The 25,777-nt window shown below is 38.8% G+C and overlaps 1 protein-coding gene across 5 annotated transcripts in view; it reads left to right on the top strand.

The window, feature by feature from the left end:
* Positions 1-25,777, top strand: part of PLCH2 (phospholipase C eta 2) — a 1,017,756-nt gene that overhangs the window by 777,032 nt on the left and 214,947 nt on the right. For all 5 annotated transcript variants that reach the window (XM_082273768.1, XM_082273764.1, XM_082273765.1 and 2 more), the window contains 4 exons: positions 5,061-5,231; positions 11,633-11,726; positions 15,419-15,622; positions 25,328-25,448. In XM_082273768.1, coding sequence (XP_082129894.1) covers positions 5,061-5,231; positions 11,633-11,726; positions 15,419-15,622; positions 25,328-25,448 — 590 coding nt within the window. The remainder of the gene's footprint in view (positions 1-5,060; positions 5,232-11,632; positions 11,727-15,418; positions 15,623-25,327; positions 25,449-25,777) is intronic.

Here is a 25,777-nt window from a genome sequence, read left to right as displayed (position 1 = left end):
CTTGTCCACTGGGATGATCTTAAAGTGAATAACTCTACACCAAGTTCACTATATGGACCCCTTATGTATTTATACATATTGATCATATCCCCCCTTAATCTCCTCTTCTCAAGAGAGAATAAACTCAGTTCCTCTAATCTTTCCTCATAGTGGAGCTCCTCCATACCTCTTATCAGTTTGGTTGCCCTTCTCTGCACTTTCTCCAGTTCCCCAATATTTTTGTGAACTGGTACCCCAAACCGAAGTGCATATTCCAGATGAGGTCTGTGAATGATTTGTACAGGGGATGTACAAAATGATATCTCTCTGCAGTCCATACCTCTCAATACAAGAAAGGCTTATGCTCGCTTTAGAAACTGCTACTTGGCAATACATGCTACTATTAGGCTTATGATCTACCAAAATCCCCAGATCCTTCTCCACTATGGATTCCCCCAGTTGTACTCCCCCTAGTATGTATGATGCATGTATATTCTTAATCCCCAAGTGCATAACTTTACATTTATCAACAATAAACTGCATTTGCCACATAGTTCAAAAAACTTAGAAAAGATGAAATTGACCAAAAATCACTAGTACTCTTTAAATTTTAATGAGCATCATCTGCCAGAGTTGTAAAAAAATGTTTTATTTAACTTTTGTTTTAGATTGAACATTACATTGCATGCTTTTTAATATCCATTTTAGCTTTGAAGAAGACTATTTATTAGCAAGTGTGACTATTCTGAAGGTGTGGAATAATGTTATGTTTACTGCTAGGTAGAATGAAATACGGATTCTAATCACTTTGCTAATAACATGACCTGAGGGTGATCCAAAATATCTGTACTTGATACATTTACATCCGTATAGCAAGGGAAGACGATCCAGAAATAGCAATAATGATAATCTGATCATCTGTAGAGAATAAACTGTTCCAGTATGTTTTTATACCTATATTTAGAATGGAAAAAAAAGGAAATATGGTGATTATTTTTCTTTAGAAGGAGTTTGTTTGCTACCCGCTTGCCAAGTTGTCCCTTACTAATTACTTTGTTTAGACTCAATAACATATGTCACTACTTGGGTATGATTATCAATGTTTGGCGAAAGCAATGTTGTATTTTTAAGTTAAAATGTCTTAAAGTGAATGTGAAGGCAAAAAAATTATATATATTATAATATTTTTTTTCTTGGACATCTCTGCAATAAATGCACACTTTCCCATGTTTTATCTCTTTAAAACCTAAGTTCAATTAAAAAAAAAAGTAGCACAAGGGATCATACTTGCTATCAATGCAAAGTGTTCTTTGAGCTGCTGGCTCCAGCATTAGTTGATGGTTTCCTCCTCCAATACCCCCCGCCACTGTATTATTCCAGTGCTGTGGGGATTAATAGAGCTGACAGACCTGTGTTATGCACTCCTCAAGAGTGCTGACTATGCCCGTTCTTTCCATCCACCTCCTCCATTCATAGAGGCTGTACTACAGCCTCTAAGAATGTTAATCTATGAACGAAAGATGGGCAGATGAATAAAAGGTCCAACTCCTCCGTTTGTCATTTTTTCATTCATTAAAGCTTCCATGAATGAAAAGGGTGGGCAGAAAGAGCGAGCACAGCAGGGCATGCTTGATAAGTGCATATGACAAGTTCCTTGGCTCTGTTAACCCCCACCGAAAGGTTATGGGTGGGGGGTCAAAGGAGGAAGTAGAAGCCAGCAGCACAAGAGACACAGATTGCATTGCGGGTACATGATGTCCTTTTCTTAAAATTACATTTCGGCTTTAAACATACTGCTGGTACCAACAAAATAACTGTTGATGTGCCAGCAATAGAGCGTGCTCCTCATTTCCTCTTCACTTGACGTGTTCATTGTTTTGGGTTTAGATACATTTTAAGGAAACCTTCCTTTTCTTCATAAGAACCTGTTCTTTGAGAAAGCGAAAACCAGGGTACACAATTCAAACTCTCATGATGCCATAGGAGACCCCCTTAACATTTTCCTGTAGAGCTGGACTCCCAGTATAATGCAGTCAAGTGGTTTTGCATGGACACCTTGGGGCTTAGACATGGAAAATATTCTAACAGGAAAATTTTCTTCTTGACCAGAACAATGAGAATCCACATTGCCTTGTAGAAATATCTACTTAAAAATGATTGGTTGTTATGTGAAATTATTTTTGTTAGCACACTTTTCATATACGCCCCAAATGTGTAAAGAAGAATTGATCATTTGCATAGTTTCAATTATCTTCATGGTTTTTTTAAAGCCAAAGGGGAACTAACGCTTTAAGCACTCCTCCCCCCCCCTTGCATGCCACATTTGGCATGTGATTTTTTTGGGGGGAGAGAGGGTACTTAGTTTTGACGGTTACCCGCTCCCACTTCCGCACGGGCCACCTAGGCGACTGGAGTTTAAGTTCTCCTCTCCCCCTCCCTCCTTGCAATCTTCTGGGACAGGTCCCAGAAGATTGCCCGGCCACTGAGGAGATGCAGTGTGCACGCGGCTGTGAAGCCGCAAGCTGTCACAGCCAGGTGCCCACACTTGTGATGCTGGAGCTGGGGAGAGGCGAGAGAGAGAAGCTAGGCTTTCGGGTGGCCGCATTGCTGGATCGTGGGACAGGTGAGTGTGTGTTTATTAAAAGTCAGCAGCTACACTTCTTGTAGCTACTGTCTTTTAATATGCTTTAAAACGAGTGGAACTCCACTTTAAATTTGTTTGACCTTCAGCCTAAATGTATAGCCAAAACTTTAGATTTGGTCACAGCAATGAGATACGAGAGCTCCTGACAAGTTGCCAATATTTTAATGTCCCTTTTGGGGAATTTCACAATTTCTGTTTGTGCTGATAATCATTGTCACTGGTACAGAAAGCCATGAGTAGCCTAAATTTTTTAAAGTTATAACCAGAATAAGAAGTGAAGGTAAATATTCCAATGGGGGCACTTGTTCTGGGGACAACGGTCTGTGAGGGAAATTCACTTCTCTAATTTAAGATTTCTTCTAGCTTCCTGTTGCATCTCCAGAACAGCAGTTAAAGGGAATCTCCCCAATGGGACACAAGCATCTAAAAATTAATGGGCAGGGCTTTTAACCCTTCCCTACTGTATCCAAAACTAAAATGAACACATAACTGTACACTTTTATGTTCTAGTATCTGCTTTTATAGGGGCATAATATAGTGGTTATGTAGATATTTTCTATAATTTTTATAATTGGGCTTAAATATTTAAGTATTGTTTTAGGTAAATATTGAATTTTCACGTGGCTTAATTGCTGAAGCTGAGTTGTAAATACAAGCAAATGAGTCAGAGCAGTGACTTGTCCCTTATCAGTAGGCTATAGATTTGAGGTTTGAATTCGAGACAGTGGGGGAGATTTACTAAAACTGGGAGAGTGCAAAATCTGATGCAGCTCTGCATAGAAACCAATCGGCTTCCAGGTTTTATTGGCAAAGCTTAACTGAAAAAGCTGAAGTTAGAAGCCAATTGGCTACCATGCTATGGCTGCACCAGATTCTGAGTGTTCCAGTTTTAGTAAATCTCTCCCAGTGTGCCTGAAAGGGAAATACTTGTTATTTGCTCTCTTTAGACCCAGAGTACTTTGGGAATATTTGATCATGTATTAACCCTTTTTCTGACAGGTCCATAGCCAAACAGACTTGACAGTGGGGCTTTTAAACCCATTCCTTGTGACTGTAGCCACCAGGAGTATGTATATATCTGACAAGCTGACTTCTGGCTGTAAAAAGGAAGTGGTTCGGTGCCTCCTCAGCCACTGGATTGCTTTCAAACCCCTGGTGCCCCACCATGTATCCCAGGCTCCGTTTGCTCATTTGCAGGCACAGGATCAGCATGAGAGGTGCTGCTGAGTAGAGGGGAGGGAGCTGAGCAAACACAGGCGTCTGCTCTCCTCCCCACACGCCGGGGGGCGCCTATGCATGAAAACATCATTGCAGTACACATGATACATATCACCACATGCTGGAGTGAGAGCAATATTTCTAGCAACAAACCTCTTCTGTAACACTAAACTGATGACCTGTGGGGCTTTTAAAGCATTGTTTATGGAAAATATAGGGTAGAGAAGTTTGTCACCATTTTACGCACGCATGCAAATTTAACATTTAACATGTTGGGTATCTATTTACTTGGTGCAACCTCATCTTTTATATTTTACGAGAATTTAGGTATTTTATAGCATTTGTGTACCCTAAAATGAACCTGAGTGTATCTTTTAATTACATTTTCTTTACGGTAATATGTCACATAAAAAAAATTGGGAACTAACACTATTTTATTGTCTAGGGTATCTGCTTTCAGAAAATATATAATGTTTTGTGGGTTTATGCAATCTTCAAGCCTAAAATGATTTTTGCATTTATACACGGGTGTTTTCTGAACACAGTAGACCTGGGTTTTAAGATTATAAGTTGGTCCATCTTGCTTGGGACCAAGAGAATGTGGTGCAGCTGCATCACTTACTACTGATCTCCGCTTCACTTACTACTAACCACAGAACTCTGCATCACTACATCACTACTAACCTTTGTACTCTGCATCACTTACTACTAAACTCTGAACTGTGTCACAGAGTATGGATTTTAGGGGACAGTAATAAATGGTGCAGAGTTTGGGGGTCAGAAGTAAATTTCGCAGAATTCAGAGATAAGTAGTGATACAGTTGCGGTAGTTTTACCGCTGTTCTCCATCTCCTTGAACTCATCACAACACTCCCAGTACTGCATCTCTGGTTCTCCTCTTCCTCTTCCCTGGTCCAGAAGGCAGGGCTAAATTTCTGCCAATCAGAGTGTGATTGGTCCTGTGCTTGCCTTCAGCATCTGCCCCCCCCCAGCCTAAATGAACACTTAGATCTTAAACCTACTGCAGCTACTAGTGACAAGTCCAGCTGCAGTGAAGACACATAAAGGGGAAATAAAGGAAATTCCCCACAGCTATTGTGCAGTGTGTGAGGGCACACATGGCACCAATGGAGGGCATGCCACTTTTGTACAATATAGATTGTGTCTATGTATTGCTGTATATATATATGCGTGTGATATTTCTCCATTTCACTTTTAGGAAGCAGATACAGATGACAACCAAGGAACCCTTGGATTTGATGAGTTCTGTGCATTCTATAAGATGATGTCCACGAGGAGGGATCTGTACCTGCTGATGTTAACGTACAGTAACCACAAGGATCATCTGGATTCTGATGATCTGAAGCGCTTCCTAGAAACTGAACAAAAGGTAAAACACTATAGATTTAGAACACCTGTATTTTTATGTACATGGTCATTGCTAAAACTTTAAAGCAGATCACACATGTTACGATCTGTGCAATATTTGTTAGGTTTGGCAACAACTGTTAACGTGTAAGTTCTTCCCAAATTTGTTTTTATCAAGTAAGTTAGGCTGTCATTGGATGTTATTAAATCGAAGGAGCTTGTACACTCAGATTTTAATGTGTGTGGCCAGATTTATAGACCAAGGCACTCCATAGCATAATCCAAAATAAAATGATGATACGTGTAGCATGCTGATAGAGATTATGGATATGGTTCCTGAACACTACCATTCATAGGTAATTGTATTAGGTCCCTCTAAAAAAAGCACTTCCTAACTTTTATAGATGAAACCACTGTAATTGTAAGGATATGTTAGTCGTATTAGAAAAATGAATATCAATTTTCCTAACAGGAAGGCATATGTTTTTATCAACATAAAAAATGGAATTCTATTGTGGGACATAATAACATGGATTCTATTACAGAGACTGTTAGATTTTTGTTGGAGGATTGTAATTGCCTTTTTCCTTTCTCTCTGTAATTCGCCATGACGAACGTTCTCAACACAGCCTGTCTTATTGAAGTTGACATTTCATGTTGAGAAATTGAAACCTTATTATTTTTTCTATAGATGGAATGCTTATTACAAAAAAAAGTCTCTTGTTACTGTAATATTTGTGTGGACAATTAAAAAAAAAAAAAAAAAAAACGATTTAAGCAATTTTTAAAGTTAATTAGGTTGCTTCAAAAACAATTAGGCATATACTATATAGTTCTATAAATTCCCTTTTAGCCATTTGCTACCCCAGTCCCCCATCCTGGTCTATTGGGCATAGGCCTTGCTGCAGTTGAAATTCTTCTACTGATTTTTAAGTGAGAGGTTCTTTACTTTAATTAAATGTTGTTATTTTTTATTTTTATAGCAAATACTGTGCTCCCTACTAATCTGCAGTCGCTAGCAAACTGTACAAAGGCTCACCAAAAGTTAAACATTATTATTATGAACCTCATCTCCATAGCATACTTGGTTTATTAAAAATGTATGCTTGCTGACTCGAAGAAATAAAGTGTATTTACAGCCAAAACAGGCAACAGAGGAAAAAAATGACAGGGGTTCTAACCCCTTGCTATTCTATCCAAACATTTTTAAAAAGTGTCCGCAAGGCATATACTTGTATCCCCACATCAGGAGACACAGAGCATACCATCAATTATACAACAGGCTGCTTATAATTTGACTTGGGACAGAGCAGGGTGAGCCCCTTACAGAAGGCAAGGAAAAGAGGATTCTGGAAATATAAAATGTGAAGGTTGTTTTTAATAGCATTAAACCTATTCTAGTAAAAAAAAAAGAGGTAAGGGAACTTCAGTCCACTAAGAAAATCTACACATCAATTATTAATTGCAAAGCTTGTTGGAAAAAAAGGGTGGCGTTCCTCACCACCTACACCATGCACTAGGAAGATATTACAGAAAGACTGAGTGGCACCTGATAATTCACACAATAAAAATCTCTGGGAAACGATGTTTTCAAAAATGAGAGTATATTACAAACTAGATCTGCTGGAGTTCGCTTTGGGTAAAGTTGTACAGTGCATACATCTTTTTAAAACAGACTTTCTTTATACTACAGATGGGGTCAATTTATTCACTGCCCCCTTTCCTCCCATGTCAAAAGCTGCAACAAATAAAAGTAAAAAAATTAAAAACTTTTAAGGAGAAAATGCTAAATAATTTAATTAGGTTTCCATTATCTTATGCAAGTGTTGGTGTCATGCTTGTTCCAACGAGATTCTGTGGAATGCAGAGTAGCCCACGTCTTGCTAAAACACAGATCAGGCGCATGTTCTTATGAGACTTGGGCTACCCAGCATTCCCTGGGATCTTACCCAAAGGAGCATGACATCACTTTTGCCTGGGCACCAAGGGATGCATTTTTCCTACATCTTGTCATGGGAGGACATGGCAAAAAAGTGAATAAGCAGACCTTGTGTTTTATGCTGCACGGTTCTCTTAAAGCCATGACATGGGATACAGCCGAAAGGCCCATGGCCTCTTGACTTTCTTCCAGTCATGTTTGTAATGTATTGCCCTAGTCTGTCCCATAGATAAAAATCACCCTTGCAGTCCAGGTGTCTGTATGCCACTTTTATTAACCACATATATATATATATATATATATATATATATATATATATACTTGATGATGGGTATATTCAGGGGACTTTTTGAACTGGGTATATTGAAGGTAAATTCAGGGGACTTTTTGAACTTTGAAGAGGTTCAGTATTTTGTAGATACATTAAAGCTCACTGATTTGATTTTACGTATTTCCTGAAATGTTCTCAACATAACAAACATTTTATACATTTATATACAAGAGATTTAATATCTTATTTTGAAACCAAGATAAAGCAAAAGTATTTTGGAAAAAAAAAAAGAAAAAGTAATCAGACCCATTCAAAAAAGGATTACAATACATTTTTGGAAAAGGAACCGCGTGATTTGATGGGCTGAATTTCACACATGCTTTTCAATCTGGAATGGCAGCACTAAAGAATTCCCAGAATTCAACTGGAAGGGAGAAATTCATTCATCATTAGGGAAATCTATTGAAAAACAAGGACAGGAACCAAGCAGGATGACACTGTAGATGATTGGGTTTGAGATTTGGGAGATGGCTACAGACAACACTCCCTTAATCAAAGTAATTGAAGCATGTCAATCTTTGCATAACGATGTTGCAGAAGGGAATCATTAAACTTTTTTTTTAAGCAGATCTGGCTGCTGTTTAATTGTAGAATATTACACTTCAAGTTGGTTATTGATTATACTATAAATTTTAATGAATATTTATATGAAAATCGGGGATATTTTAGGATAAGGTTAGATTATTATTTTTTATTTTTTTTTGCTTAAACTGGTGATGAAATTTTAGATTTTCATTATTTTGATCACTGATAAAATATGGTTTCAGCTTTGGGTAACCATTGATGAGTTAAATTAGAACCCTGTGCAATTTTTTTTTTTTTAAAGTGGTGTGGAAGTGGGTTAGGTCTGGTGTGGGGTTGTTTTTCATGTTGGGGAAAATGCTAGATTTGTCCTGAAGCCCAGGTGCGGTTCTGAAAAGCTGGGAACAAACCTCTATGATAATTAAGTGCAAACTATGCACTAGAAGCTGCCAGATGTGCAGAATTATTTGCACATATAATAAAAGCATTGGCTAAAGTCAGTGTTCAGGTTTGTTAAATTATAAACCAGTACACCAAAATTACATAGAAAACTCACAAACAATTGTGTAGTAATTAAAAAGGTTTTCCCTTAATATTTGATGCAGACCCTTTACAGACATGCTGGCCAGGAAGTTGAGGGCAATAAGCAAAGCCTCCTTTTCCCCTGTCAATAAATCCTTGTCCTAATGCTGAGAGACATGGGTTTCTTCCCCACCTCTGTGTTTTCCAAAGGAGGTGGGGGTAATAGAAAGGGAGTTATGGTAGCATGGTGACTAGATAACTAATCCCTCCCTATCTGTACACACTGCCAATTGACAGATCACCAGCTGCAATCATTTAAATTTGCTGTTTGGAATCCTGGGGGGATGTCATTGAGCGATTTGGTCAGTGATGTCACCCAAAATTACCCTGTGGTAAAACAGCAGCCATGGATCTGGTTGTACCAGATGAGACAGGAAGTGAAGAAAAATCTCCCTAATATATCAACAATAAAAACACAACCCGTTTTACCGAAAAGGTTTATTGTGGTTTGTGGCCCAATTGGCGAGACTACTTATAGTTTTGTATTCTTGTGACGAAACGGGAAGTCAGGGGAATTCTTCCCATTCAGCGGCCCATAGTAAAACTTGGAGGAGATTATAATCTTTTTCAATTGAAAAATAAAAGACCTTTGTTGAAGGTCTTAAAAAAAATCGTCCTTTGACTCTGTTTGTCTTGCAGGGGAAAAAAGGCAGGGATGGGGGTGTCATTAAGGGGTAAAGGATTGCAGTTTGTGGCAAAAAGTAGACATTGTATACATAGTCATTTGATTAAATACACTATTTGCACATCAAGGTTTGAGCTAAGCTCAGGATACATTAGGAAGTCACATTCAGCACCCCCTGTTGGCAGTCTCTAATGGGAACTTAGAACTAAAATATTTTTATGGGTGCTGCAACCTGCCTAGATTCACCACTATCTGATCAATCAATTATGTGTGGAATGATCTTGTAGCAGAGGCAATAGGGTTTCATAAGTTTTATAAGTTGTACAGAGTTCAGCTTTAAGACATTACAAGCACATTAAAGGATTGGTCTGCCCGAAACTGACATTTTAAGTATAGGTGGAACTTGGTGAGTTGAGTCAATATCTGGCTTCTTGTATGTCTTGGGTACTCCCAACAGTGAGATCTCCCTTCCATAATTCAGTATTCTCTTCCTGTCCAACTGGGAGTTTTGCATGTTTAACGCCTCTGTGTCCTCCATAATATAAAATAAGAAAACCAACAAGGAAAGTAGGACATTCTCATGATGGACACAGCAGAACTGCATATATAGGAAGCTAAGCCCAGATATCTCACCTGTAGAGTCCTTGAAGGATGTAAGAAATTATCCAGTGATTTAACTTTCCATCTACCAAAAGCTGAAATCTAAGTTTAGGATGGGCAGACCTCTACTAATACATGGAATCTTTAAAAATGTCCCTACATACCCACCACTGTCTGACCAGAGTGGCCAGTAAAGAGGTCTATGTTATGGAAGCGATAAATATTGGGGTCCTTTTTTAACCACTTAAGCCCTGGAAGATTTTACCCCCTTCCTGACCAGGGGGTATTTTGCGATTCGGCACTGCGTGACTTTAACGGACAATTGCGCGGTCGTGCGACACTGCACCTAAACTAATTTGACGTCCTTTTTTTCCCACAAATAGCGCTTTCTTTTGGTGGTATTTGATCACCTGTGCGATTTTTTTTTTTTTTTTTGATCATGCGCTATAATCAAAAAAAGAGCGACAATTTTGCAAAAATAACAATATTTTTCACATTTTTTTATATGAAATGCCCCCCAAAAAAATTTAAAAATCACATTTTTTTTTAAATTTTTGGCCAATTTGTTTTCTGCTACCTATGTTTGGTAAAAAAAAAATCACAATAAGCGTATTTTGATTGGTTTGCGCAAAAGTTATTGCGTTTACTAACTAAGGGAAAGATTTTTGTCATTTTTTTGTTGTTTTTTTTTTTTTTAACGAGTAATGGAGGCGATCTGCTATTTTTTTTTTTTTTTTTGCGGGACTGCGACATTGCGGCGGACAGATCGGACCCTTGACTGACATTTTTGACACTTTTGGGGGTACCAGTGACATTACTACAGTAATCAGTGCTATACATATGCACTGTTACTGTAAAAATGACACTGGCAGGGAAGGGGTTAACTTTATTGGAGCGGGAGGGGTTAAGTGTGTCCCTAGGGGCATGCTTCTAACTGTGCAGGGATGTGGCTGTGTGTGTAACAGCACAGATCAACAGTCCTACATAGCAGGACCGTTAGATCAGTGCTTTTACACAGGGAAGAATGACAGGCGGCTTTGTTTACATTCGCCACCTGCCTTTCTCCCTTCACAGCGGACGATCGCGAGTGACCGGCGGACATCGGGTCCGCCGGTCACACGCACGGAGGTGTCCGTGAACGAGCCGAGGTGGGAGCGCGCCTCCGGCGGCGCGCGCTCGCCCGCTATTGGCTCCCAGACTAGTGACGTACCGGTACATCACTTTGCCTGGCCGGGGCTGACCGCCGCAGTATATGTACTTGCGGCGGTCGGCAACCGGTTAAATCAAAGCTTTGTAAGTAATCTTGCTAAAAAAAAAAAAAAGCATAACATCTAAACATTGAATCCATGTTATTTCTGTAATCCTTTTATCTTTCAGTATACATTCTGTTATTTTCTCTGAGTCTCAGCGCAGTTTAAAAGGTCAGGCAATTTTGGCTCCCATATATTTCAAACTAAACAGGATAAGTGAATCTCTTAATCCCCCAGTACAATACAAGACCCCATGTGACAATCCCACTGGAGTGCTGTCTAAACTGATACCCCACAGGCTTAATACCTTTAAAACAATATGACCTCCAAACTCCGAATTGGGTTCAGCACTTCATCAGCCCCTATGAGCATTTATCAATAAGCTGTAACGTCTGATGTCTGCTATTGAACTTGACATTGAGTGACGGTCCCGGGGATCTTATTGGGCGATTAGCAGCCCTCCAGCATTAGGTTAGAAAATTGGATTGCTGCATCTGATAAAGGGTGATGGTACAGGCTTGTAAAATCAGATTATCCAGTTTGGATTTATCTCTTTCCTTTATTTGTACCGCAGATGACGAATGTAACTAAAGAATACTGCCTGGACATAGTTGCTAAATTCGAACCTTGCCCGGATAACAAAAAAGAAGGCGTCCTGGGGATTGATGGTATGTAAATAAATATAGTAACCTGTAATACCATTTACACTGTACATGAAACTGGTTCTCTGTGCCTGCTGTATTGAAGAGTACAAGGGACAAATGATACTTTACTTTTTCTATTGTTTTTAAATTAATCTACTACCATAAAAAAAAAAATGTAAAAAGAAAATAGACGCAGTGCAGCTGTCTACAACAATTCATCACAGGTAGGCGATAAGTGAAGCAGATGCTCATGGCATAAGGCTCAATTCACAAAGCTTTAACACAAGGATAAGATGGTTATTTTCAAACATGTTAATGTAATTTTCAAATCTCATTGGACGCAGCTATAAATAAATATCCTTTTTTTTTTTTTTCTACGGATCTTTATCCTGGTGAGTTAGGCTTTGAGTATTGAGAATATAGATTTATTCTGAAAAATAGTGCTTTGTCAGAAAATCTATATTCACTTATGCTGGCCATAAATGTAAAGGTTGTTTCAGCAATTTAAAGCCCAGTTTGTGGGATCATAGGGAGGATCAAATTCATGAGTAGTAGATTGCTCAGTAAGGCAAACACTTTAGATTGTATCCTTTATTTCATAGTAAAATTTGCAATATTTATCAATATTCCTTAAATATATAAAAAAGACCAGCACACAACAGCATGGAGAACAGTAGGAGGCACACTGGGGACTTGAATATGTTCTTAAGATGCAAAATGTTGTTTAAGCTTACATAGAGGACTTATGTTCATGGCAGACACACACTCAAAGTACTGTGCAAAAGTTTTAGGCAGGCGTGAAGAAATCCTGTAAAGTAAGAATGCTTTCAAAAATCTATATTTTAATTGTTTACTTTATCAATTTACAAAATGCAGAGTGAACAGAAGAAAAATCCAAATCAATGTTTTGATTTGACTACCCTTTGGCTTCAAACCAGCATCAATTCTTACACTTTGTACACTTGCACAAAATCAGGGATTTTGTAGGATTATAGTCAAGTGTATAATTAACTAATTTTACCAAACATGTGCTAATGATCATCAATTTCATATGTAGGTTGAAACAGACATTAACTGAAACAGAAACCGCTGTGTAGGATGCTTAAAACTGGGTGAGGAACAGCCAAACTCTGCTACTAAGGTGAGGTTATGGAAGATAGTTTCATGTCACAGGTCAAGACTGAGCACAGCAACAAGACAGAAGGTAGTCATACCACATCAGCAAGGTCTCTCCCAGGCAAAGATTTCAAAACCAACTGGAGTTTTGAGATGTGCTGTTTAAACTATTTTGAAGAAGCAGTGCTGTGGACCGTAGGAAGATGTCCATCAGTGTCATTAGTACAGAACTGGAGGAAACCAGTTACACCTATCTACTGTCTGAAGAAGTCTGGCCAGAAGTGGTCTTCATGGAAGAATTGTCCAAAAAGCCATACCTTTGACATAGAAACCAGGCTAAGTGACTCAACTATGCTTGAAAACATAAGAGCTGGGGGTGCAGAACAATGGCAGCAGTCCTCTGGACAAATGAAACTTTGAAACATCTGGCTGTAGCAGGAGGGAGTTTGTTGAATGGCTGGAGAGCGGTACTATAATAGGTGTCTGTAGACAGCATAGTGGAGGTACCTTGCAAGTTTGGGGCTGCATTTCTGCAAATGGAGTTGGAGATCTGGTCAGGATTAATGGTGTCCTCAATGCTGAGAAATACAGATTTATTCTGCAGCAGGACAATGACCCCCAAACATACAGCCAATGTCATTAAGAAGTATCTTCAGAATATAGCAGATCAAGGAGTCCTGGAAGTAATGATTTGGCCTCCACAGAGCCCTGATCTCAACATCAAGTATGTCTGGGATTACTTGTGGAGAAAGAAGAATATGAGGCAGCCAACATCCACAGAAGATCTGTGACTAGTTCTCCAAGATATTTGGAACAATCTACCTGCGGAGTTCCTTCAAAAACTGTGTGTATGTGTACCTAGACGAATTGATGCTGTTTTGAAGGCAAAGGCATTCTTAGTTACAGCATTTTTTCACACCTGCCTATAACTCTTGCCCAGTAATGTATGTTTTAATGTGCAGTGAACCTATTCGAAGGAGGCTATATTGTTGTTAATAACTGGGATTACCCTTTTCCAAAAACATGCCACACCAAACCAAATGGTTTGCAAATGCATGGTGTTGCTATTAACAATCATTTGCTAAAGGGCAGCGCAATCCCTTTAGCAATCATTTGCTAAAGGGAAAGCATACAATTTTGCACTCATTCCCAATGCAAAAAGATCTGAACTTCGCATAAGAGAAATGACCATGCAATAATATGGTTTGGAATGTATAGTGAAAAAAAGTTTGGTGCGCTACAGTGTGATCAAATGTATACATAAACAAAATCCTAATGTGAACATTTATATATAAAACAATAAATGTATAATTAACTGAGTGAAAAAATTCAAACAAGTGCTAAACGAAATCGTGATAAGTGTCGATGTGACTGCTGAACAAAAGAATAATAGTGTCCAAACAATTGCTGAACAGATTCCGATCCTTTTTCCAAAGAAAATTCAAGTGTAGAAATAGTGAAGAAATAAACTGGTGATGTAGTAATTCCAGCAAGATTGTGACAGTTTCCCACCACCTCTTGAGTATACTTCTTACCAGAGTGAAAGGGCATATATGTGTTGATCGTTCCCAAGAAACCTTTCGTTCACGATTTCGTTTAGCACTTGTTTGAATTTTTTCACTTGGTGAATTATCCATTTATTGTTTTATATATAAATGTTCACATTAGGATTTTGTTTATGTATACATTTTGATCACACTGTAGCGCACCAAACTTTTTTTTGCTATATTCCTTTCCACACATTGGATCTTTGGTAGCAGCACAACATTATTATCAGCGCACTTTTTTTAATTCTCATTTGGGATGTATACTGATGGAAGATCAGGATATAGGCAGCTAGAAAGAGATGTTACATTGATTGATATATTTTGAAGGACATTCTAGTCCTTTGACAAACTAATTGGATGCTTCAGCAAAAATGCTGATTCTTTTTTATACGTTATCTGTTTACTTTTCCTGTATGCAATATCCATCCTTTTCCCTATCCAGTGCTAGCCATAGACACATGACTCAATAACTGAACAATGTAAAGCGCAGCAACCCATAGCATCCAATGATATTTCAGTATAATTCCAGTAAACTAAAATGCAGTTACATTATTTTTGGCTATGCTTCCCTATTAAGCCCTATTAAGCCATTGAAGGGCGGATTGTTTCTGATCATATATAAATATATTAAATTTGTGCTCCACTACTAACGTTACTGGTCCCAACATAAGCCATCCTATGGTGCGCATCATTATATAAAAATTAGATATATATATAAAATACCATTTATTCCCCATAGCTGTCATTCCAGTGGCTGCAGTGTACATAATCAGTGCCTAATATAGCCTTAAGCAAATAGGATATTGGTCATTTTGTATCTACAAGAGCAATCGCTGTGCAACATAATAACTCCGCCATGGATACACAAGGTTATTGGCTGGGGTAAAGCAAGGTTATAGAGTTATCAAAAGAAATACATTCCTTTGGCGATTCATCACTTTGTCATTTGTGAAAAGTTTCCCCATTAATCATTGGGAGGATTGTTTTGGCATGGACAGCACGCTGATGACAGATATTGAACCAGCGACATGTTTTGTGATTCATTGCTAACAGGTTTCACCAACTATATGCGGAGCCCAGCAGGAGATATCTTCAATCCGGAACATTATCAAGTCAATCAAGACATGACCTTGCCACTCAGCAACTACTTCATTGCATCCTCTCACAATACCTACTTGATAGGAGACCAGCTCATGTCTCAGTCCCGTGTCGACATGTATGCTTGGGTTTTACAAGCCGGGTGTCGCTGTGTGGAAGGTGAGCAATAAGAATTTAAAGTAGACCTGTACTACTTCTTCTTTTTTTTTTTTTCAATTCCAATTTTATTTTTTTTTAAATAGTTTTCCTTTTAGAACAAATAGATAACAGAAGCAACCAATGGGACAAAAAACAAAAAAAAAAATAAAGTCTTTGCAGGTCTAAGAACCTGGAAATTATATATCAGAAAGATTCTTCCAAACCTATCAGAGATCTACTAGTCCAATAAATGATCTGAAATCTTCTGTTTGTGTAAATACTTCTAAATAAAATATAATGCTACTTTTCTGCCTGCCCATACCCTTTCAGTGCCAGTGCAGTGTTTCCGTTTTTCCACACACATTCCAAAATGCACGTTTTTAGCTAGCTATTTACCTAAAACCTTCAAAACGTAATGTATTTTCTGAAAGCAGGGGACCTGTAGAATAAAATGATAGATTTACATTTTTATCTTGCACAATATTTGCCCAACTGTTTATATCAAGTAAAAAATACACACAAAAAAACAAAATTTTGGTCAAATATATTAGCTGAAATTGTGCAAAGTAAATACCAAATATGTCAAGATTTAAAGTAAGATTAAATGTGATTTTTTTAAATAACAATCATGTCATACTTACCTGCTCTGTGCAGTAGTTTTGCACAGAGCAGCCCCAATCCTCCTCTTCTCGGGTCCCCTGCTGGCGCTCCTGGCTTCTCCACCTTGATCAGTGCCCCTAATAGCAAGCAGCTTGCTATGGGGGCACTGGTGCTTGCTTCTAAACTCTGCTCTATGCGTTCATAAGACACAGAGCCACGGTTTTGCCCCACCCCCATTCTCTCCTCGTTGGCTCACTGGCTGTAATTGACACCCAAATCTGTACATGGGCAATGTTGTAGAAACCTTTACAGCTCATCAATTTAGAGTTGGGTGTAAATGATAGCCCTAGAGTAAATTCCTCTCCTGGTAAATTTACACATATTGTAGTGACAGGTGGTTTACCTCATTCTAAAATGCATGTCACGGTAAGGACACATGGGCAACAATATGTGTCCCATTCACACTGCAAAGGGCTAGGCTAGGCCATGAATGCAGTGTAAGTTTTGTACACTTCAAATAAAGTTTTTACAAAAAAAAAAGAGCCGTGTGATGCAGTAAATTATGCACAACACTGCCCCCTACTGCATTCAGCAATGGAAAGCAGCCAGAGAGGTGAATCGCTTTGTCAAGTCTCAGTTGTAGTGTGAATTCACCCTCACCCTGCCACGTATGGCATTACCTAATTTTTTTTCCACTATTGCCATTTTACCTATGCACATGCGTTCTGTGGATGCACTTATTTATGTGTATGGGGGAGGGTGTCCTTTTAATTATTTTTTATAAATGCACTTCTATTTTTTATTCATTGTCTACTTTATTATTCTAAGAAGAGGACTGATAAACCCCATATGTAATATATTGTACAGTGGCAGGTTCTCTGTAAAAATATGAAGCCCCTTTGTTTCTTCTGCACTGTACCTGAGCTGATTGGGACAAAGAGTACCTGACTGACTCCTAATTTGGGATCCACCAGGATCTGACAAGACTGAACCCAGAAAAGCACAGGGCACCTCTGGGCTCACTCACTGCAGAGACAGATTGTAAAATCCTGGCACAATTTTTTTGTTCCAAACAGAAGCACTGGTACTTCAGTAGAATCCATAAAAGATAGCCTTTATTAAATGGAACCAACCATAAAATCCACACAGAGGGACAAATTATTTTGTCCGTTAGGCTTTAATCGTGATCATGCCTAATTGCCGAACAGTATTGGCTCTCTGTGTGGATTTTATGGTAGGTTCTATTTAATAAAGGCTATCTGTGGATTCTACCAAGGTGTTGGCATGTCTTCAAGATTCAGATTCTTCAGGGCTTACACTTGCTGCCAAATCACGTACCTGGCACGACTTTAGGTGGTTGTACCGGGATGATGCCTGCTGCTGCAGCCATCATCCTGGTAGCGTTTTTTAGAGCCAATAGTAAGCTCTCTTGTAATAGCAACCTGAGTGGCCACTCGGTTTCTTTTCCAAGCAGGGGATAGCAAGAGGGGACTTCCTGCTCCCCCAGCGCCTTTGGCAGCTCTCTCGGCCTCTCCCGTCCCACAGGGAGACCCAAGCTGCCAGCCGGTACTTCCGCCAGCTGGCTGAATACCCATACGAAGCCCGAATACCTGGCAGTCATCTGCGGCATTTTTTTTGAAAATTAAAAGGATTAGAAAAACGCTGATCTTGGCATTTTGAATGCTTTCAAGTGCAAAGGAGAGATTCGGGGTCTTATCGACCCCAAATCCCTCCATAAAGAGTACCTATCACGTGCCTATTACTGTCACAAGGATGTTTACATTCCTTGTGACTACAATAAAATTGATTAAAAAAAATAATAAATTTAAAGCAATACCGTAAAAATGAAAAAAGTGAAATAAATGAATAATTGAAAAAAAAAAAAAAAAATATATATATATATATATATATATATATATATATATATATATATATATATATATATATATATATATATATATATATTAAAGTTCCCCTGTTCCCCCAGTGGTAACCTTTAAAGAGTTTAAAAGCATGGATAGTAAAATTTATGTTTGACGTTGTGTGCACATGTGCAATTTTGCAAAACCTACCAATTTCTTCTCTAGGGCCTCAGCTTTAAAAAAAATATATAATGTTTTGGGGTTCTAAGTAATTTTCCAGCAAAAAATAAAAATTTTCACATGTATGCAAAAAGTGTCAGGAATGCCTGGTCTTCAAGTGGTTAACTATTCTTCACTGTCAACAGAGTAATGCAGTTTTGGATATAATTGGATAGTGAAGGAAAAGCAGCTCACTGATAGGGTCATCTTGTGTTTTTTGCTCTAATCTAAAGGTTTTTTTAGATTTACAGCACCATGCAATGTGGTGGTGCCTTTTCATCCAGACATTTGAATGTGGAGGTGCAAGGTATTACCAGCAACAAATACAAAGACATAACTAAATACATTTAAGTAGGGTATATTCAGACTTGTATAAAGTACTCGAAAGTTCTACTTGAGTAAAAGTACAAGTGCTCGATCAAAAAGTGACTTAAGTAGAAGTGGAAGTGCTCGCAGAAAAAGTTACTTAAGTAGAAGTACTAAAGTATTCAACATTTTTTTTACTTAAGTATTGCAAGTAGTTTTTTAAAAAAATTTGCTACTTAAGTACTAAAAGTAAAAAGTACCAGTAGTTTTGAAAAAAAAAATTCTACTCAAGTACTGAAAGTAGAAGTACAAGTACTGTGTTATGTAGTTATTAAAGAAAGAAGTCAAACGTTTGAACATCATATTGTTTTTTATTATTTCAAATGATTAACCTGTGTTTGTTAGTAGTTTCTTGATGCACTTTAAGCGCTGTAGCACCATTTATTTGTTTGTTTCATATTTTCTTTTTATTGGAAAGATTTGGTATAGCAGCTTTTATTATACACAGCCTTTATTTCCGTATGCGCTGATTTACAAATGACATTATACACATTTTTTTGAGCTTTATGCAACCTGCCATCTACTGTTCTGGCAGTGGTAATTTTTTTTAAAAGTAACGAGTAACTATGCAGCACAAAAAAAAAATACTTGAGTAGAAGTATCGAAATCATCGAAAAAATGTAGTGAAGTAAAAGTAGAAGTAGGAGAAAAAAATTCTACTCTAGGAAAGTACAGATACCGCATTTCGGTACTTAAGTACAGTACTTAAGTAGTTCTACTTCGTTACTATACATCTCTGGGTATATTTAATGAATGCATAACTCCATTAAAAATAAGTATTTTAATATCCCCTTACACTTAACTTTGTAAAAATGAAATAAAAATTGTGAATTTAATAAGTACCGTATATTATCCACATTTTGCAATCTTTTGAAAGCAAACTCCTCTTTTCAATGAATAGGGTATAAAAATGATAAGAGGAAAATATTGTCTTTTCAAAAGTCTCGGGGTGAGATGAGCTGCCAGAACGTCGGCAGAAACTAAAAACACACATCTAAAGTATTTGTTTCTTGGTGACCTGGACGTCTCGCTTTTCCAGGGGATGCGATAAAAGGCTTTTACAGCAAGGCAGATTCTTTTAAACAGACTCCAAAGAAATCATGTCTTTTATTTACAGAAATAGCCAGTTTTTGTGCCTGAGAAAATACTGGTTTAACTGATCTTAAGCTACAGAATGCATGGCTTTCATGTAGGAAACAGTGTCATTGGAAAAGGAAGAGCTTGTGGAGAGGCGACTTTGATATTCAGTGCTTTGGGGAAAAAAAAAAGAGTGCATGAATTTTTAGCAGCAGTAGCATGTAAATTTTGGTTGTCACCGACTAGGTATGCCAAGGTAGTGGTGAGGGTTTCACCACAATTGCCAATCCAATCCAGTAAGTAAGCTGGCAACTCCAAATCAGTATAGAAAGTTTATTCATTACATATATAGAGCATACAGGAAGGCTAACATGTTTCGGCAAACCGCCTTGATCACAATTGCCAATCCACTTTCATGAACTATAGAATTATCCTTACCTGCCTCTGTTCTGCCTTTTCTTTTTTCTCACCCACCTTTCAAGAATAGGAATGATCAAGATTTTTGCTTTTGCTGATATTTTGGTGAAAAAAATCTGGTTATTTTGGTCAAATTCTACAGTAGAATTTCAGCAAAATCCATTGAGGTTGATAGGGAAGGTGAAATTAAGTATTTTTTGGTGGCTTTTTGCAAAGTTATGGGCTTTAAAGCCCAGTTGTACCCTCCAGAAAAAAATGAATCGTGTAATCTAGGGCCTGACCACTGGAATTTGCAAAACAGTAACAGATAATTTCTACAGCTATAACCGTGGAGAATATCTGAAACGGCTGCATTTAGTTTAATAAATGGTTTTGGCTATATTGGCACTATAACCAGTGGTTTTAAATGAGCATTTAGCAATTGGGCCATACAGGAATGATTATGGTTCTGCCCATAGTTTTAAAATGAAAAATACTCCATTTATTTTTGGGATATGTGGTGGAATAAGACATATGGATATCTGCTGTGTTATTCACAGGTTCAGTTTAAGGCTTTTTGATTAATTTAGTCCCTTCTCACCATAACCTTAAAGTAGTATTAAAGTGGTTCTAAAGCCGTAACGTTTTTTACCTTAATGCATTCTATGCATTAAGGTGAAAAACCTTCTGTGCTGCAGCTGCCCCTCAGACCCCCCCCCCCCTTTCTTTACCATGAGCCCGACCCATTCCAGTGATGTCACTGTCTCTCTCCTCATTGGACAGATTAATTTCGCTCCCGCTGCTGTCAATGAAATCCATTGACACGGGAGCATAGGCGTGGCCGAGTACTGCTTTCTGTATCCGTGGACGCAGCAGCAGGACTCAGGAGCAAGCATGCAAAGCTTTCCTTGGAGGCACCTGACCAAGAGGAGGTACTTGGAGCGCCATCGGGGGGACCCCAGAAGAAGAAGATCAGGCCGCTCTCTGCAAAACTATTGCATAGTATAGGCATGTTTGTTTTTTTAAAAAACAAAGCTTTATAACCACTTTAGGTGTTCAGAGTTTAGTTTAACACATGGAGCAGCATACAATAAACATCGCCCAACAAATTATTTGTTACAATTCTTACCCCAGCACTTGCAGTTTACAACTTTCAAAGCTGCTGGCTTCTGTTCTCTGTGTGCTGAATGTCCACTCTTCACATTAAACAGTCAAAAGTGCAGTCTTGAGCCAGCCTGTTGACTTGGAGAAGGGAGGGGGAGGAAGAAAGAGGAAAAGGGGAGTGTCTTCCTAGCTTAGACTACAGGGCTGTGTGTTTCTATTGATGCACATAGTGTAGAGAGACACAGCTGTAGTCCCTAAAATTCAAGGATAGCTCCATAGGATGCTGCAAAAGAAAGAATTAAAAGATAAAGATGCTGCATACATAGCAAGTGATCAAATCAGCTGCTAAAATGCTTAAAAACTGAGGCTTTTATCACTTTTATGGTTAATCATCTAAAGCAAGTAAGCCTGTACAGTCTAATTGCATTTAGAAACTGAAATTACACATTTCATTTTTTCTAAAGGGTACAATTGGGCTTTAAATGGCTTACGGTTAGTGGAGCACCTTTCGACTTTCCTGGACCTGTTCAGGTTCCAAAAGATGGCCCCCGTCACAGTCTCTAGCCTGCAGTTTTCTGTTTGTGAAATTCTTACCTCCTTGCTGCAGTGCTTCCACTAGATCTGTGATTCCATTCACATGTGCTGCTGGCTCCTGGGTTCACCTATAGACGTTGCCTACTGTACTGTGGTAGTGATGGGCTCAGGCATGTTCAGGATCCTAGTCCCAACCCACCTGCCTGATCCCTCCAGGAAGCCGACCATGCACATTGCTAATCACAGGCATTGAGACATTTCCCGGCGGGCGGTCGTCAACTGGTTAAATTATACTTGGTAAACATAGAACATGAAAAATTGCAAAAACCTCCAACATAACAAAAAATTAAAATGCCAACATTGTCAAAACCAGAAAAGAAAGCAGCTGCAGACATTCACACAAACCACACATCCACCACACAGTCATCAAATTGGATGGTTACATCAAAGAGGCACTAGTGCAAGTGGCTGCAGATGGAGTATAATGGGGTTTTTACCACAGTTGGCCAGTCTTACTTCAAAGGTAGTACCGGGCAAGACGTGATATGGAGTATATGAGGGATGGATGGCTGGATCTGCTGAAACAGAGTCAATCAATGGTGCATTTGCATAATACAGCCATAAGTGCAGGTAAAAGCTTAATGGGGTCTAAGCACCGATGTGCTGAATGGTAGCCCAACAGCTAACCTGGCTGTGTAAAGCTGGACTGTGGGCGGGTGGATAAGTGCAGATAGGAGCAGTGTGCATATAGTATCTTGCTAGGAGGCCAGCTACATGTAGGTGAGTCAGTGTCATATGGACAGTATTCACAAAGTAAGCCAGTGCGATCTCATTACTCTCCAGCCGTGCTGAAAGCTTCTAATGGCTTATGGACAGAATCCATATAGAGGTAGTCCACCACAGCAGTCTTTGTTCGTGCCACTCCGTGTGTGCAGTGTCGGTCCATGACATGAGTGTGGGAGTCTGCAGGGTCTGGCCCAGGAATGGACATCACAAGGGTAATGACGCCGTGCTGACATGTTTCGCTCAGAAACACGAGCTTCTTCAGAGCAAAGAGGGGTTCAGCTGAGGTGCCTTAAATAGGATAATTAGTAGTTGCACCATTAGATTTTCAACAGTAGGGGTCCTCAGCGTGCATTCATCCATCCAGCATCCATTACAACAAATAGGTAAAGGGGAACCCTAAGTGCAAAATTAAACAGCATTTTTTTTTAAATAAAAACAAAACCTTTCTTTCAAGGGGGGTAGATCAATATAAGAGAGACAGGAAGCCCTGAGTGCAAAGTCCACCCAAATATTTGTAAGAGAAATAGGAGTAATAGGAAGGCCTCTTTTTTTGGGAGGGAATAGCCAATTATACGAGAGAAACAATAACTGGAGGGGATAATTTAAGTACATGTAGTGACTGATAGTACTAGGGACAAGTCATAGTAGATAACTGCCTTTCAATTGGGATAATTTAGGATAACTTAACAGAGGAAGATATCTAATTCCAACTATTGCTGAATGTACACTTCCCACACAGACGGGTAAGAGAGATGGATTTCATTTTTTACTTTTTACATTAATCAGGGTTCCCGGAAGACTGCCAAATTACATTCTGTATTAAGCCCTCTTGGATGTAAGGTTCCCAATCTAAATATCCATATTTTTTCTTTCTGTATCAAAATTATATCAAAATCTCCCCTTCTGAGGGGAAGGTTTAGGCAAAGGATGTCCTTCACTCTAATTCCGCTTGGGTTACCTCCTTGGCATTGTAAGAAATGAACCGCAAAGAGGCGTTCATCGTGCCTGTAATTTGGCAGTCTTCCTGGAACCATAATTCATTTAAAAAGTAAAAATTAAATCCATCTTTCTTACTTGTCTATGTGTGGGAAGTGTACATTCAGCAATAGTTGGAATTAGATATCTTACTCTATTAAGTTATCCCAATTGGAAGGCAATTGTCTACTATGACTTGTCCCTAGTACTATCAGTCACTACATGTACTACATAACCTCCAGCTATTGTTTCTCTCGTATAATTGGCTATTCCCTCCCAAAAAGAGGCCTTCCTATTTCTCTTAAAAATATTCAGGTGGATTTTACAATCAGGGCTCCCACTCTCTCTGATATTGATCTATCCCCTCCTTAAAGCTCTATTCAAGTTTCCAGGCATTTTTTTGGGGCTTTTTTTCAGGCGTTTTTTTGCAGGTGTTTGGAGGCAGGCATTGACATCTGACCAAAAATGCTTGTAATCTGCCAAAAAAGCAGCTCATGTATTTTTTTGAACTTCAGGCGTTTTCGCTTCAGGAGACAAAACACTCATATGTGAAAAGGGACCATTGAAAAGAATGGGATTTTGCATGTGGGGAGTTTTGGAACTTCAGAGATGAGCGTTTTATGAGCCAAAAAAAAGGTCAGGTGTGAACAGGGCCTAAAAGAAGTGTTTTTTTTTGGTTTTTTTTTTTAATTATGGTGTTTAATGTTGCACTCAGGGTTCCTCTTTACCTACTTGTTGTAATAAATTGCTGGATGGATGAGTGCATGCTGAGGACCCCTACTGTTGAAAATCGAATGATGCAACTACTAATTATCCTTTTTAGGGCACCTCAGCTGAACCCCTTTGCTCTGAAGACGCTCATGTTCACGAGCGAAACATGTCAGCATGCCGTCTTTACTCTTGTGATGTCCATTCCTAGACCAGACCCTGCAGACTCCCACACTCGCGTCATCTACCCGTGGACCGACACTGCACACACAGAGCTGCACGAACAAAGACTGTTGCGGTGGACTATCTCTATGTGGTTTCTGTCATTGCGGCATTAGGAGCTTTCAGCGTGTCTAGGGAGTGGTGAGATCGCACTGACTTACTTTTTGAATACTGTCCATAGGACACCGACTCACCTACATGTAGCTGGCCTCCTAGCAAGATACTGCACACACACCACTCCTATCTGTACCCACCTACCCGCTCACAGTCCAGCTTTACACAGCAAGGTTAGCCATTGGGCTACCTACCATTCAGTACATCGGTACGCAGACCCCATTTAGCCTTTATGGCTGTGCTATGCAAATGGACCACTGACTCTATTTCAGCGGATCCAGACATCCATCTTTCATATACCCTATATCGCGTCTGGCCCTGTACTACCTTTAAAGTCCTAGACTGGCCAACTGTGGTAAAAACCCAATTATACTCCATCTGCAGCCACTTGCACAAGTGCTTCCTTAATTTACCCATGGGATTGGATGGATGTGTGGTTTGTGTGAATGTCTGCCGCTACTTTTCTTTTCTGGTTTTGATAACGTTGTCATTTTAACTTTTTGTTGTGTTGGATGTTTTTTTTTCAATTTTTTCATGTTCTATTTTTACCAAATATACTTTAATAAAGCTGTTTATAATTGACTTGTTGATCCTCTCTGAAGATTTCTTTGTGGACCTTTAGTCCTCCTTAAATATGTAGCCTTCACTCTGCCTGCTTTCTATATTAACACTTAAACTTAAAGTGCCATGCGTCGCTTTGTAAACAAATGTAAATTTTCATTAAAATGAGGTTAAATTAACAATTTTTTTTTTTTTTTTTCAGTTGACTGCTGGGATGGACCAGATGGAGAGCCAATTGTCCACCATGGGTACACCTTGACCTCCAAAATCCTTTTCAAGGATGTCATTGAAACTATTAACAAGTATGCGTTCATCAAAAATGAGTAAGTTTTCGTTTACGCATTTTTTTCATGTAGCGTTAGTCAAACCAGAACTCGTTTACTGTTCATAAAAGTTTATTTTTGAAACTGTACACAATTGGTAATACAGCTAGGTCACCTGCCTATGACTGGACATTGAAGGTACAGCAGGAGAATGTTCATTTGCTATTAGAGTATGCACTAGGCAAGATTGGCCACTAGTACTCCCCTTCCTCTCCTAGTCTGAGTGCTGCTGTTCAGGAAGTACAAACATCGTAAAACAAGTGCATTCAGGTATTTGCAGAACGCTCCTTTCACACTTGTGCAATCTGAAAGTCGCTAAAAGTGACTTT

The sequence above is a fragment of the Pelophylax lessonae genome (genome assembly GCF_965119305.1).
Source record: "Pelophylax lessonae genome assembly, chromosome: 12".
Taxonomy (NCBI): Eukaryota; Metazoa; Chordata; class Amphibia; order Anura; family Ranidae; genus Pelophylax; species Pelophylax lessonae.
The sequence above is the reverse complement of the archived record's forward strand: the minus strand, read 5'-3'. Positions and strand labels throughout refer to the sequence as shown.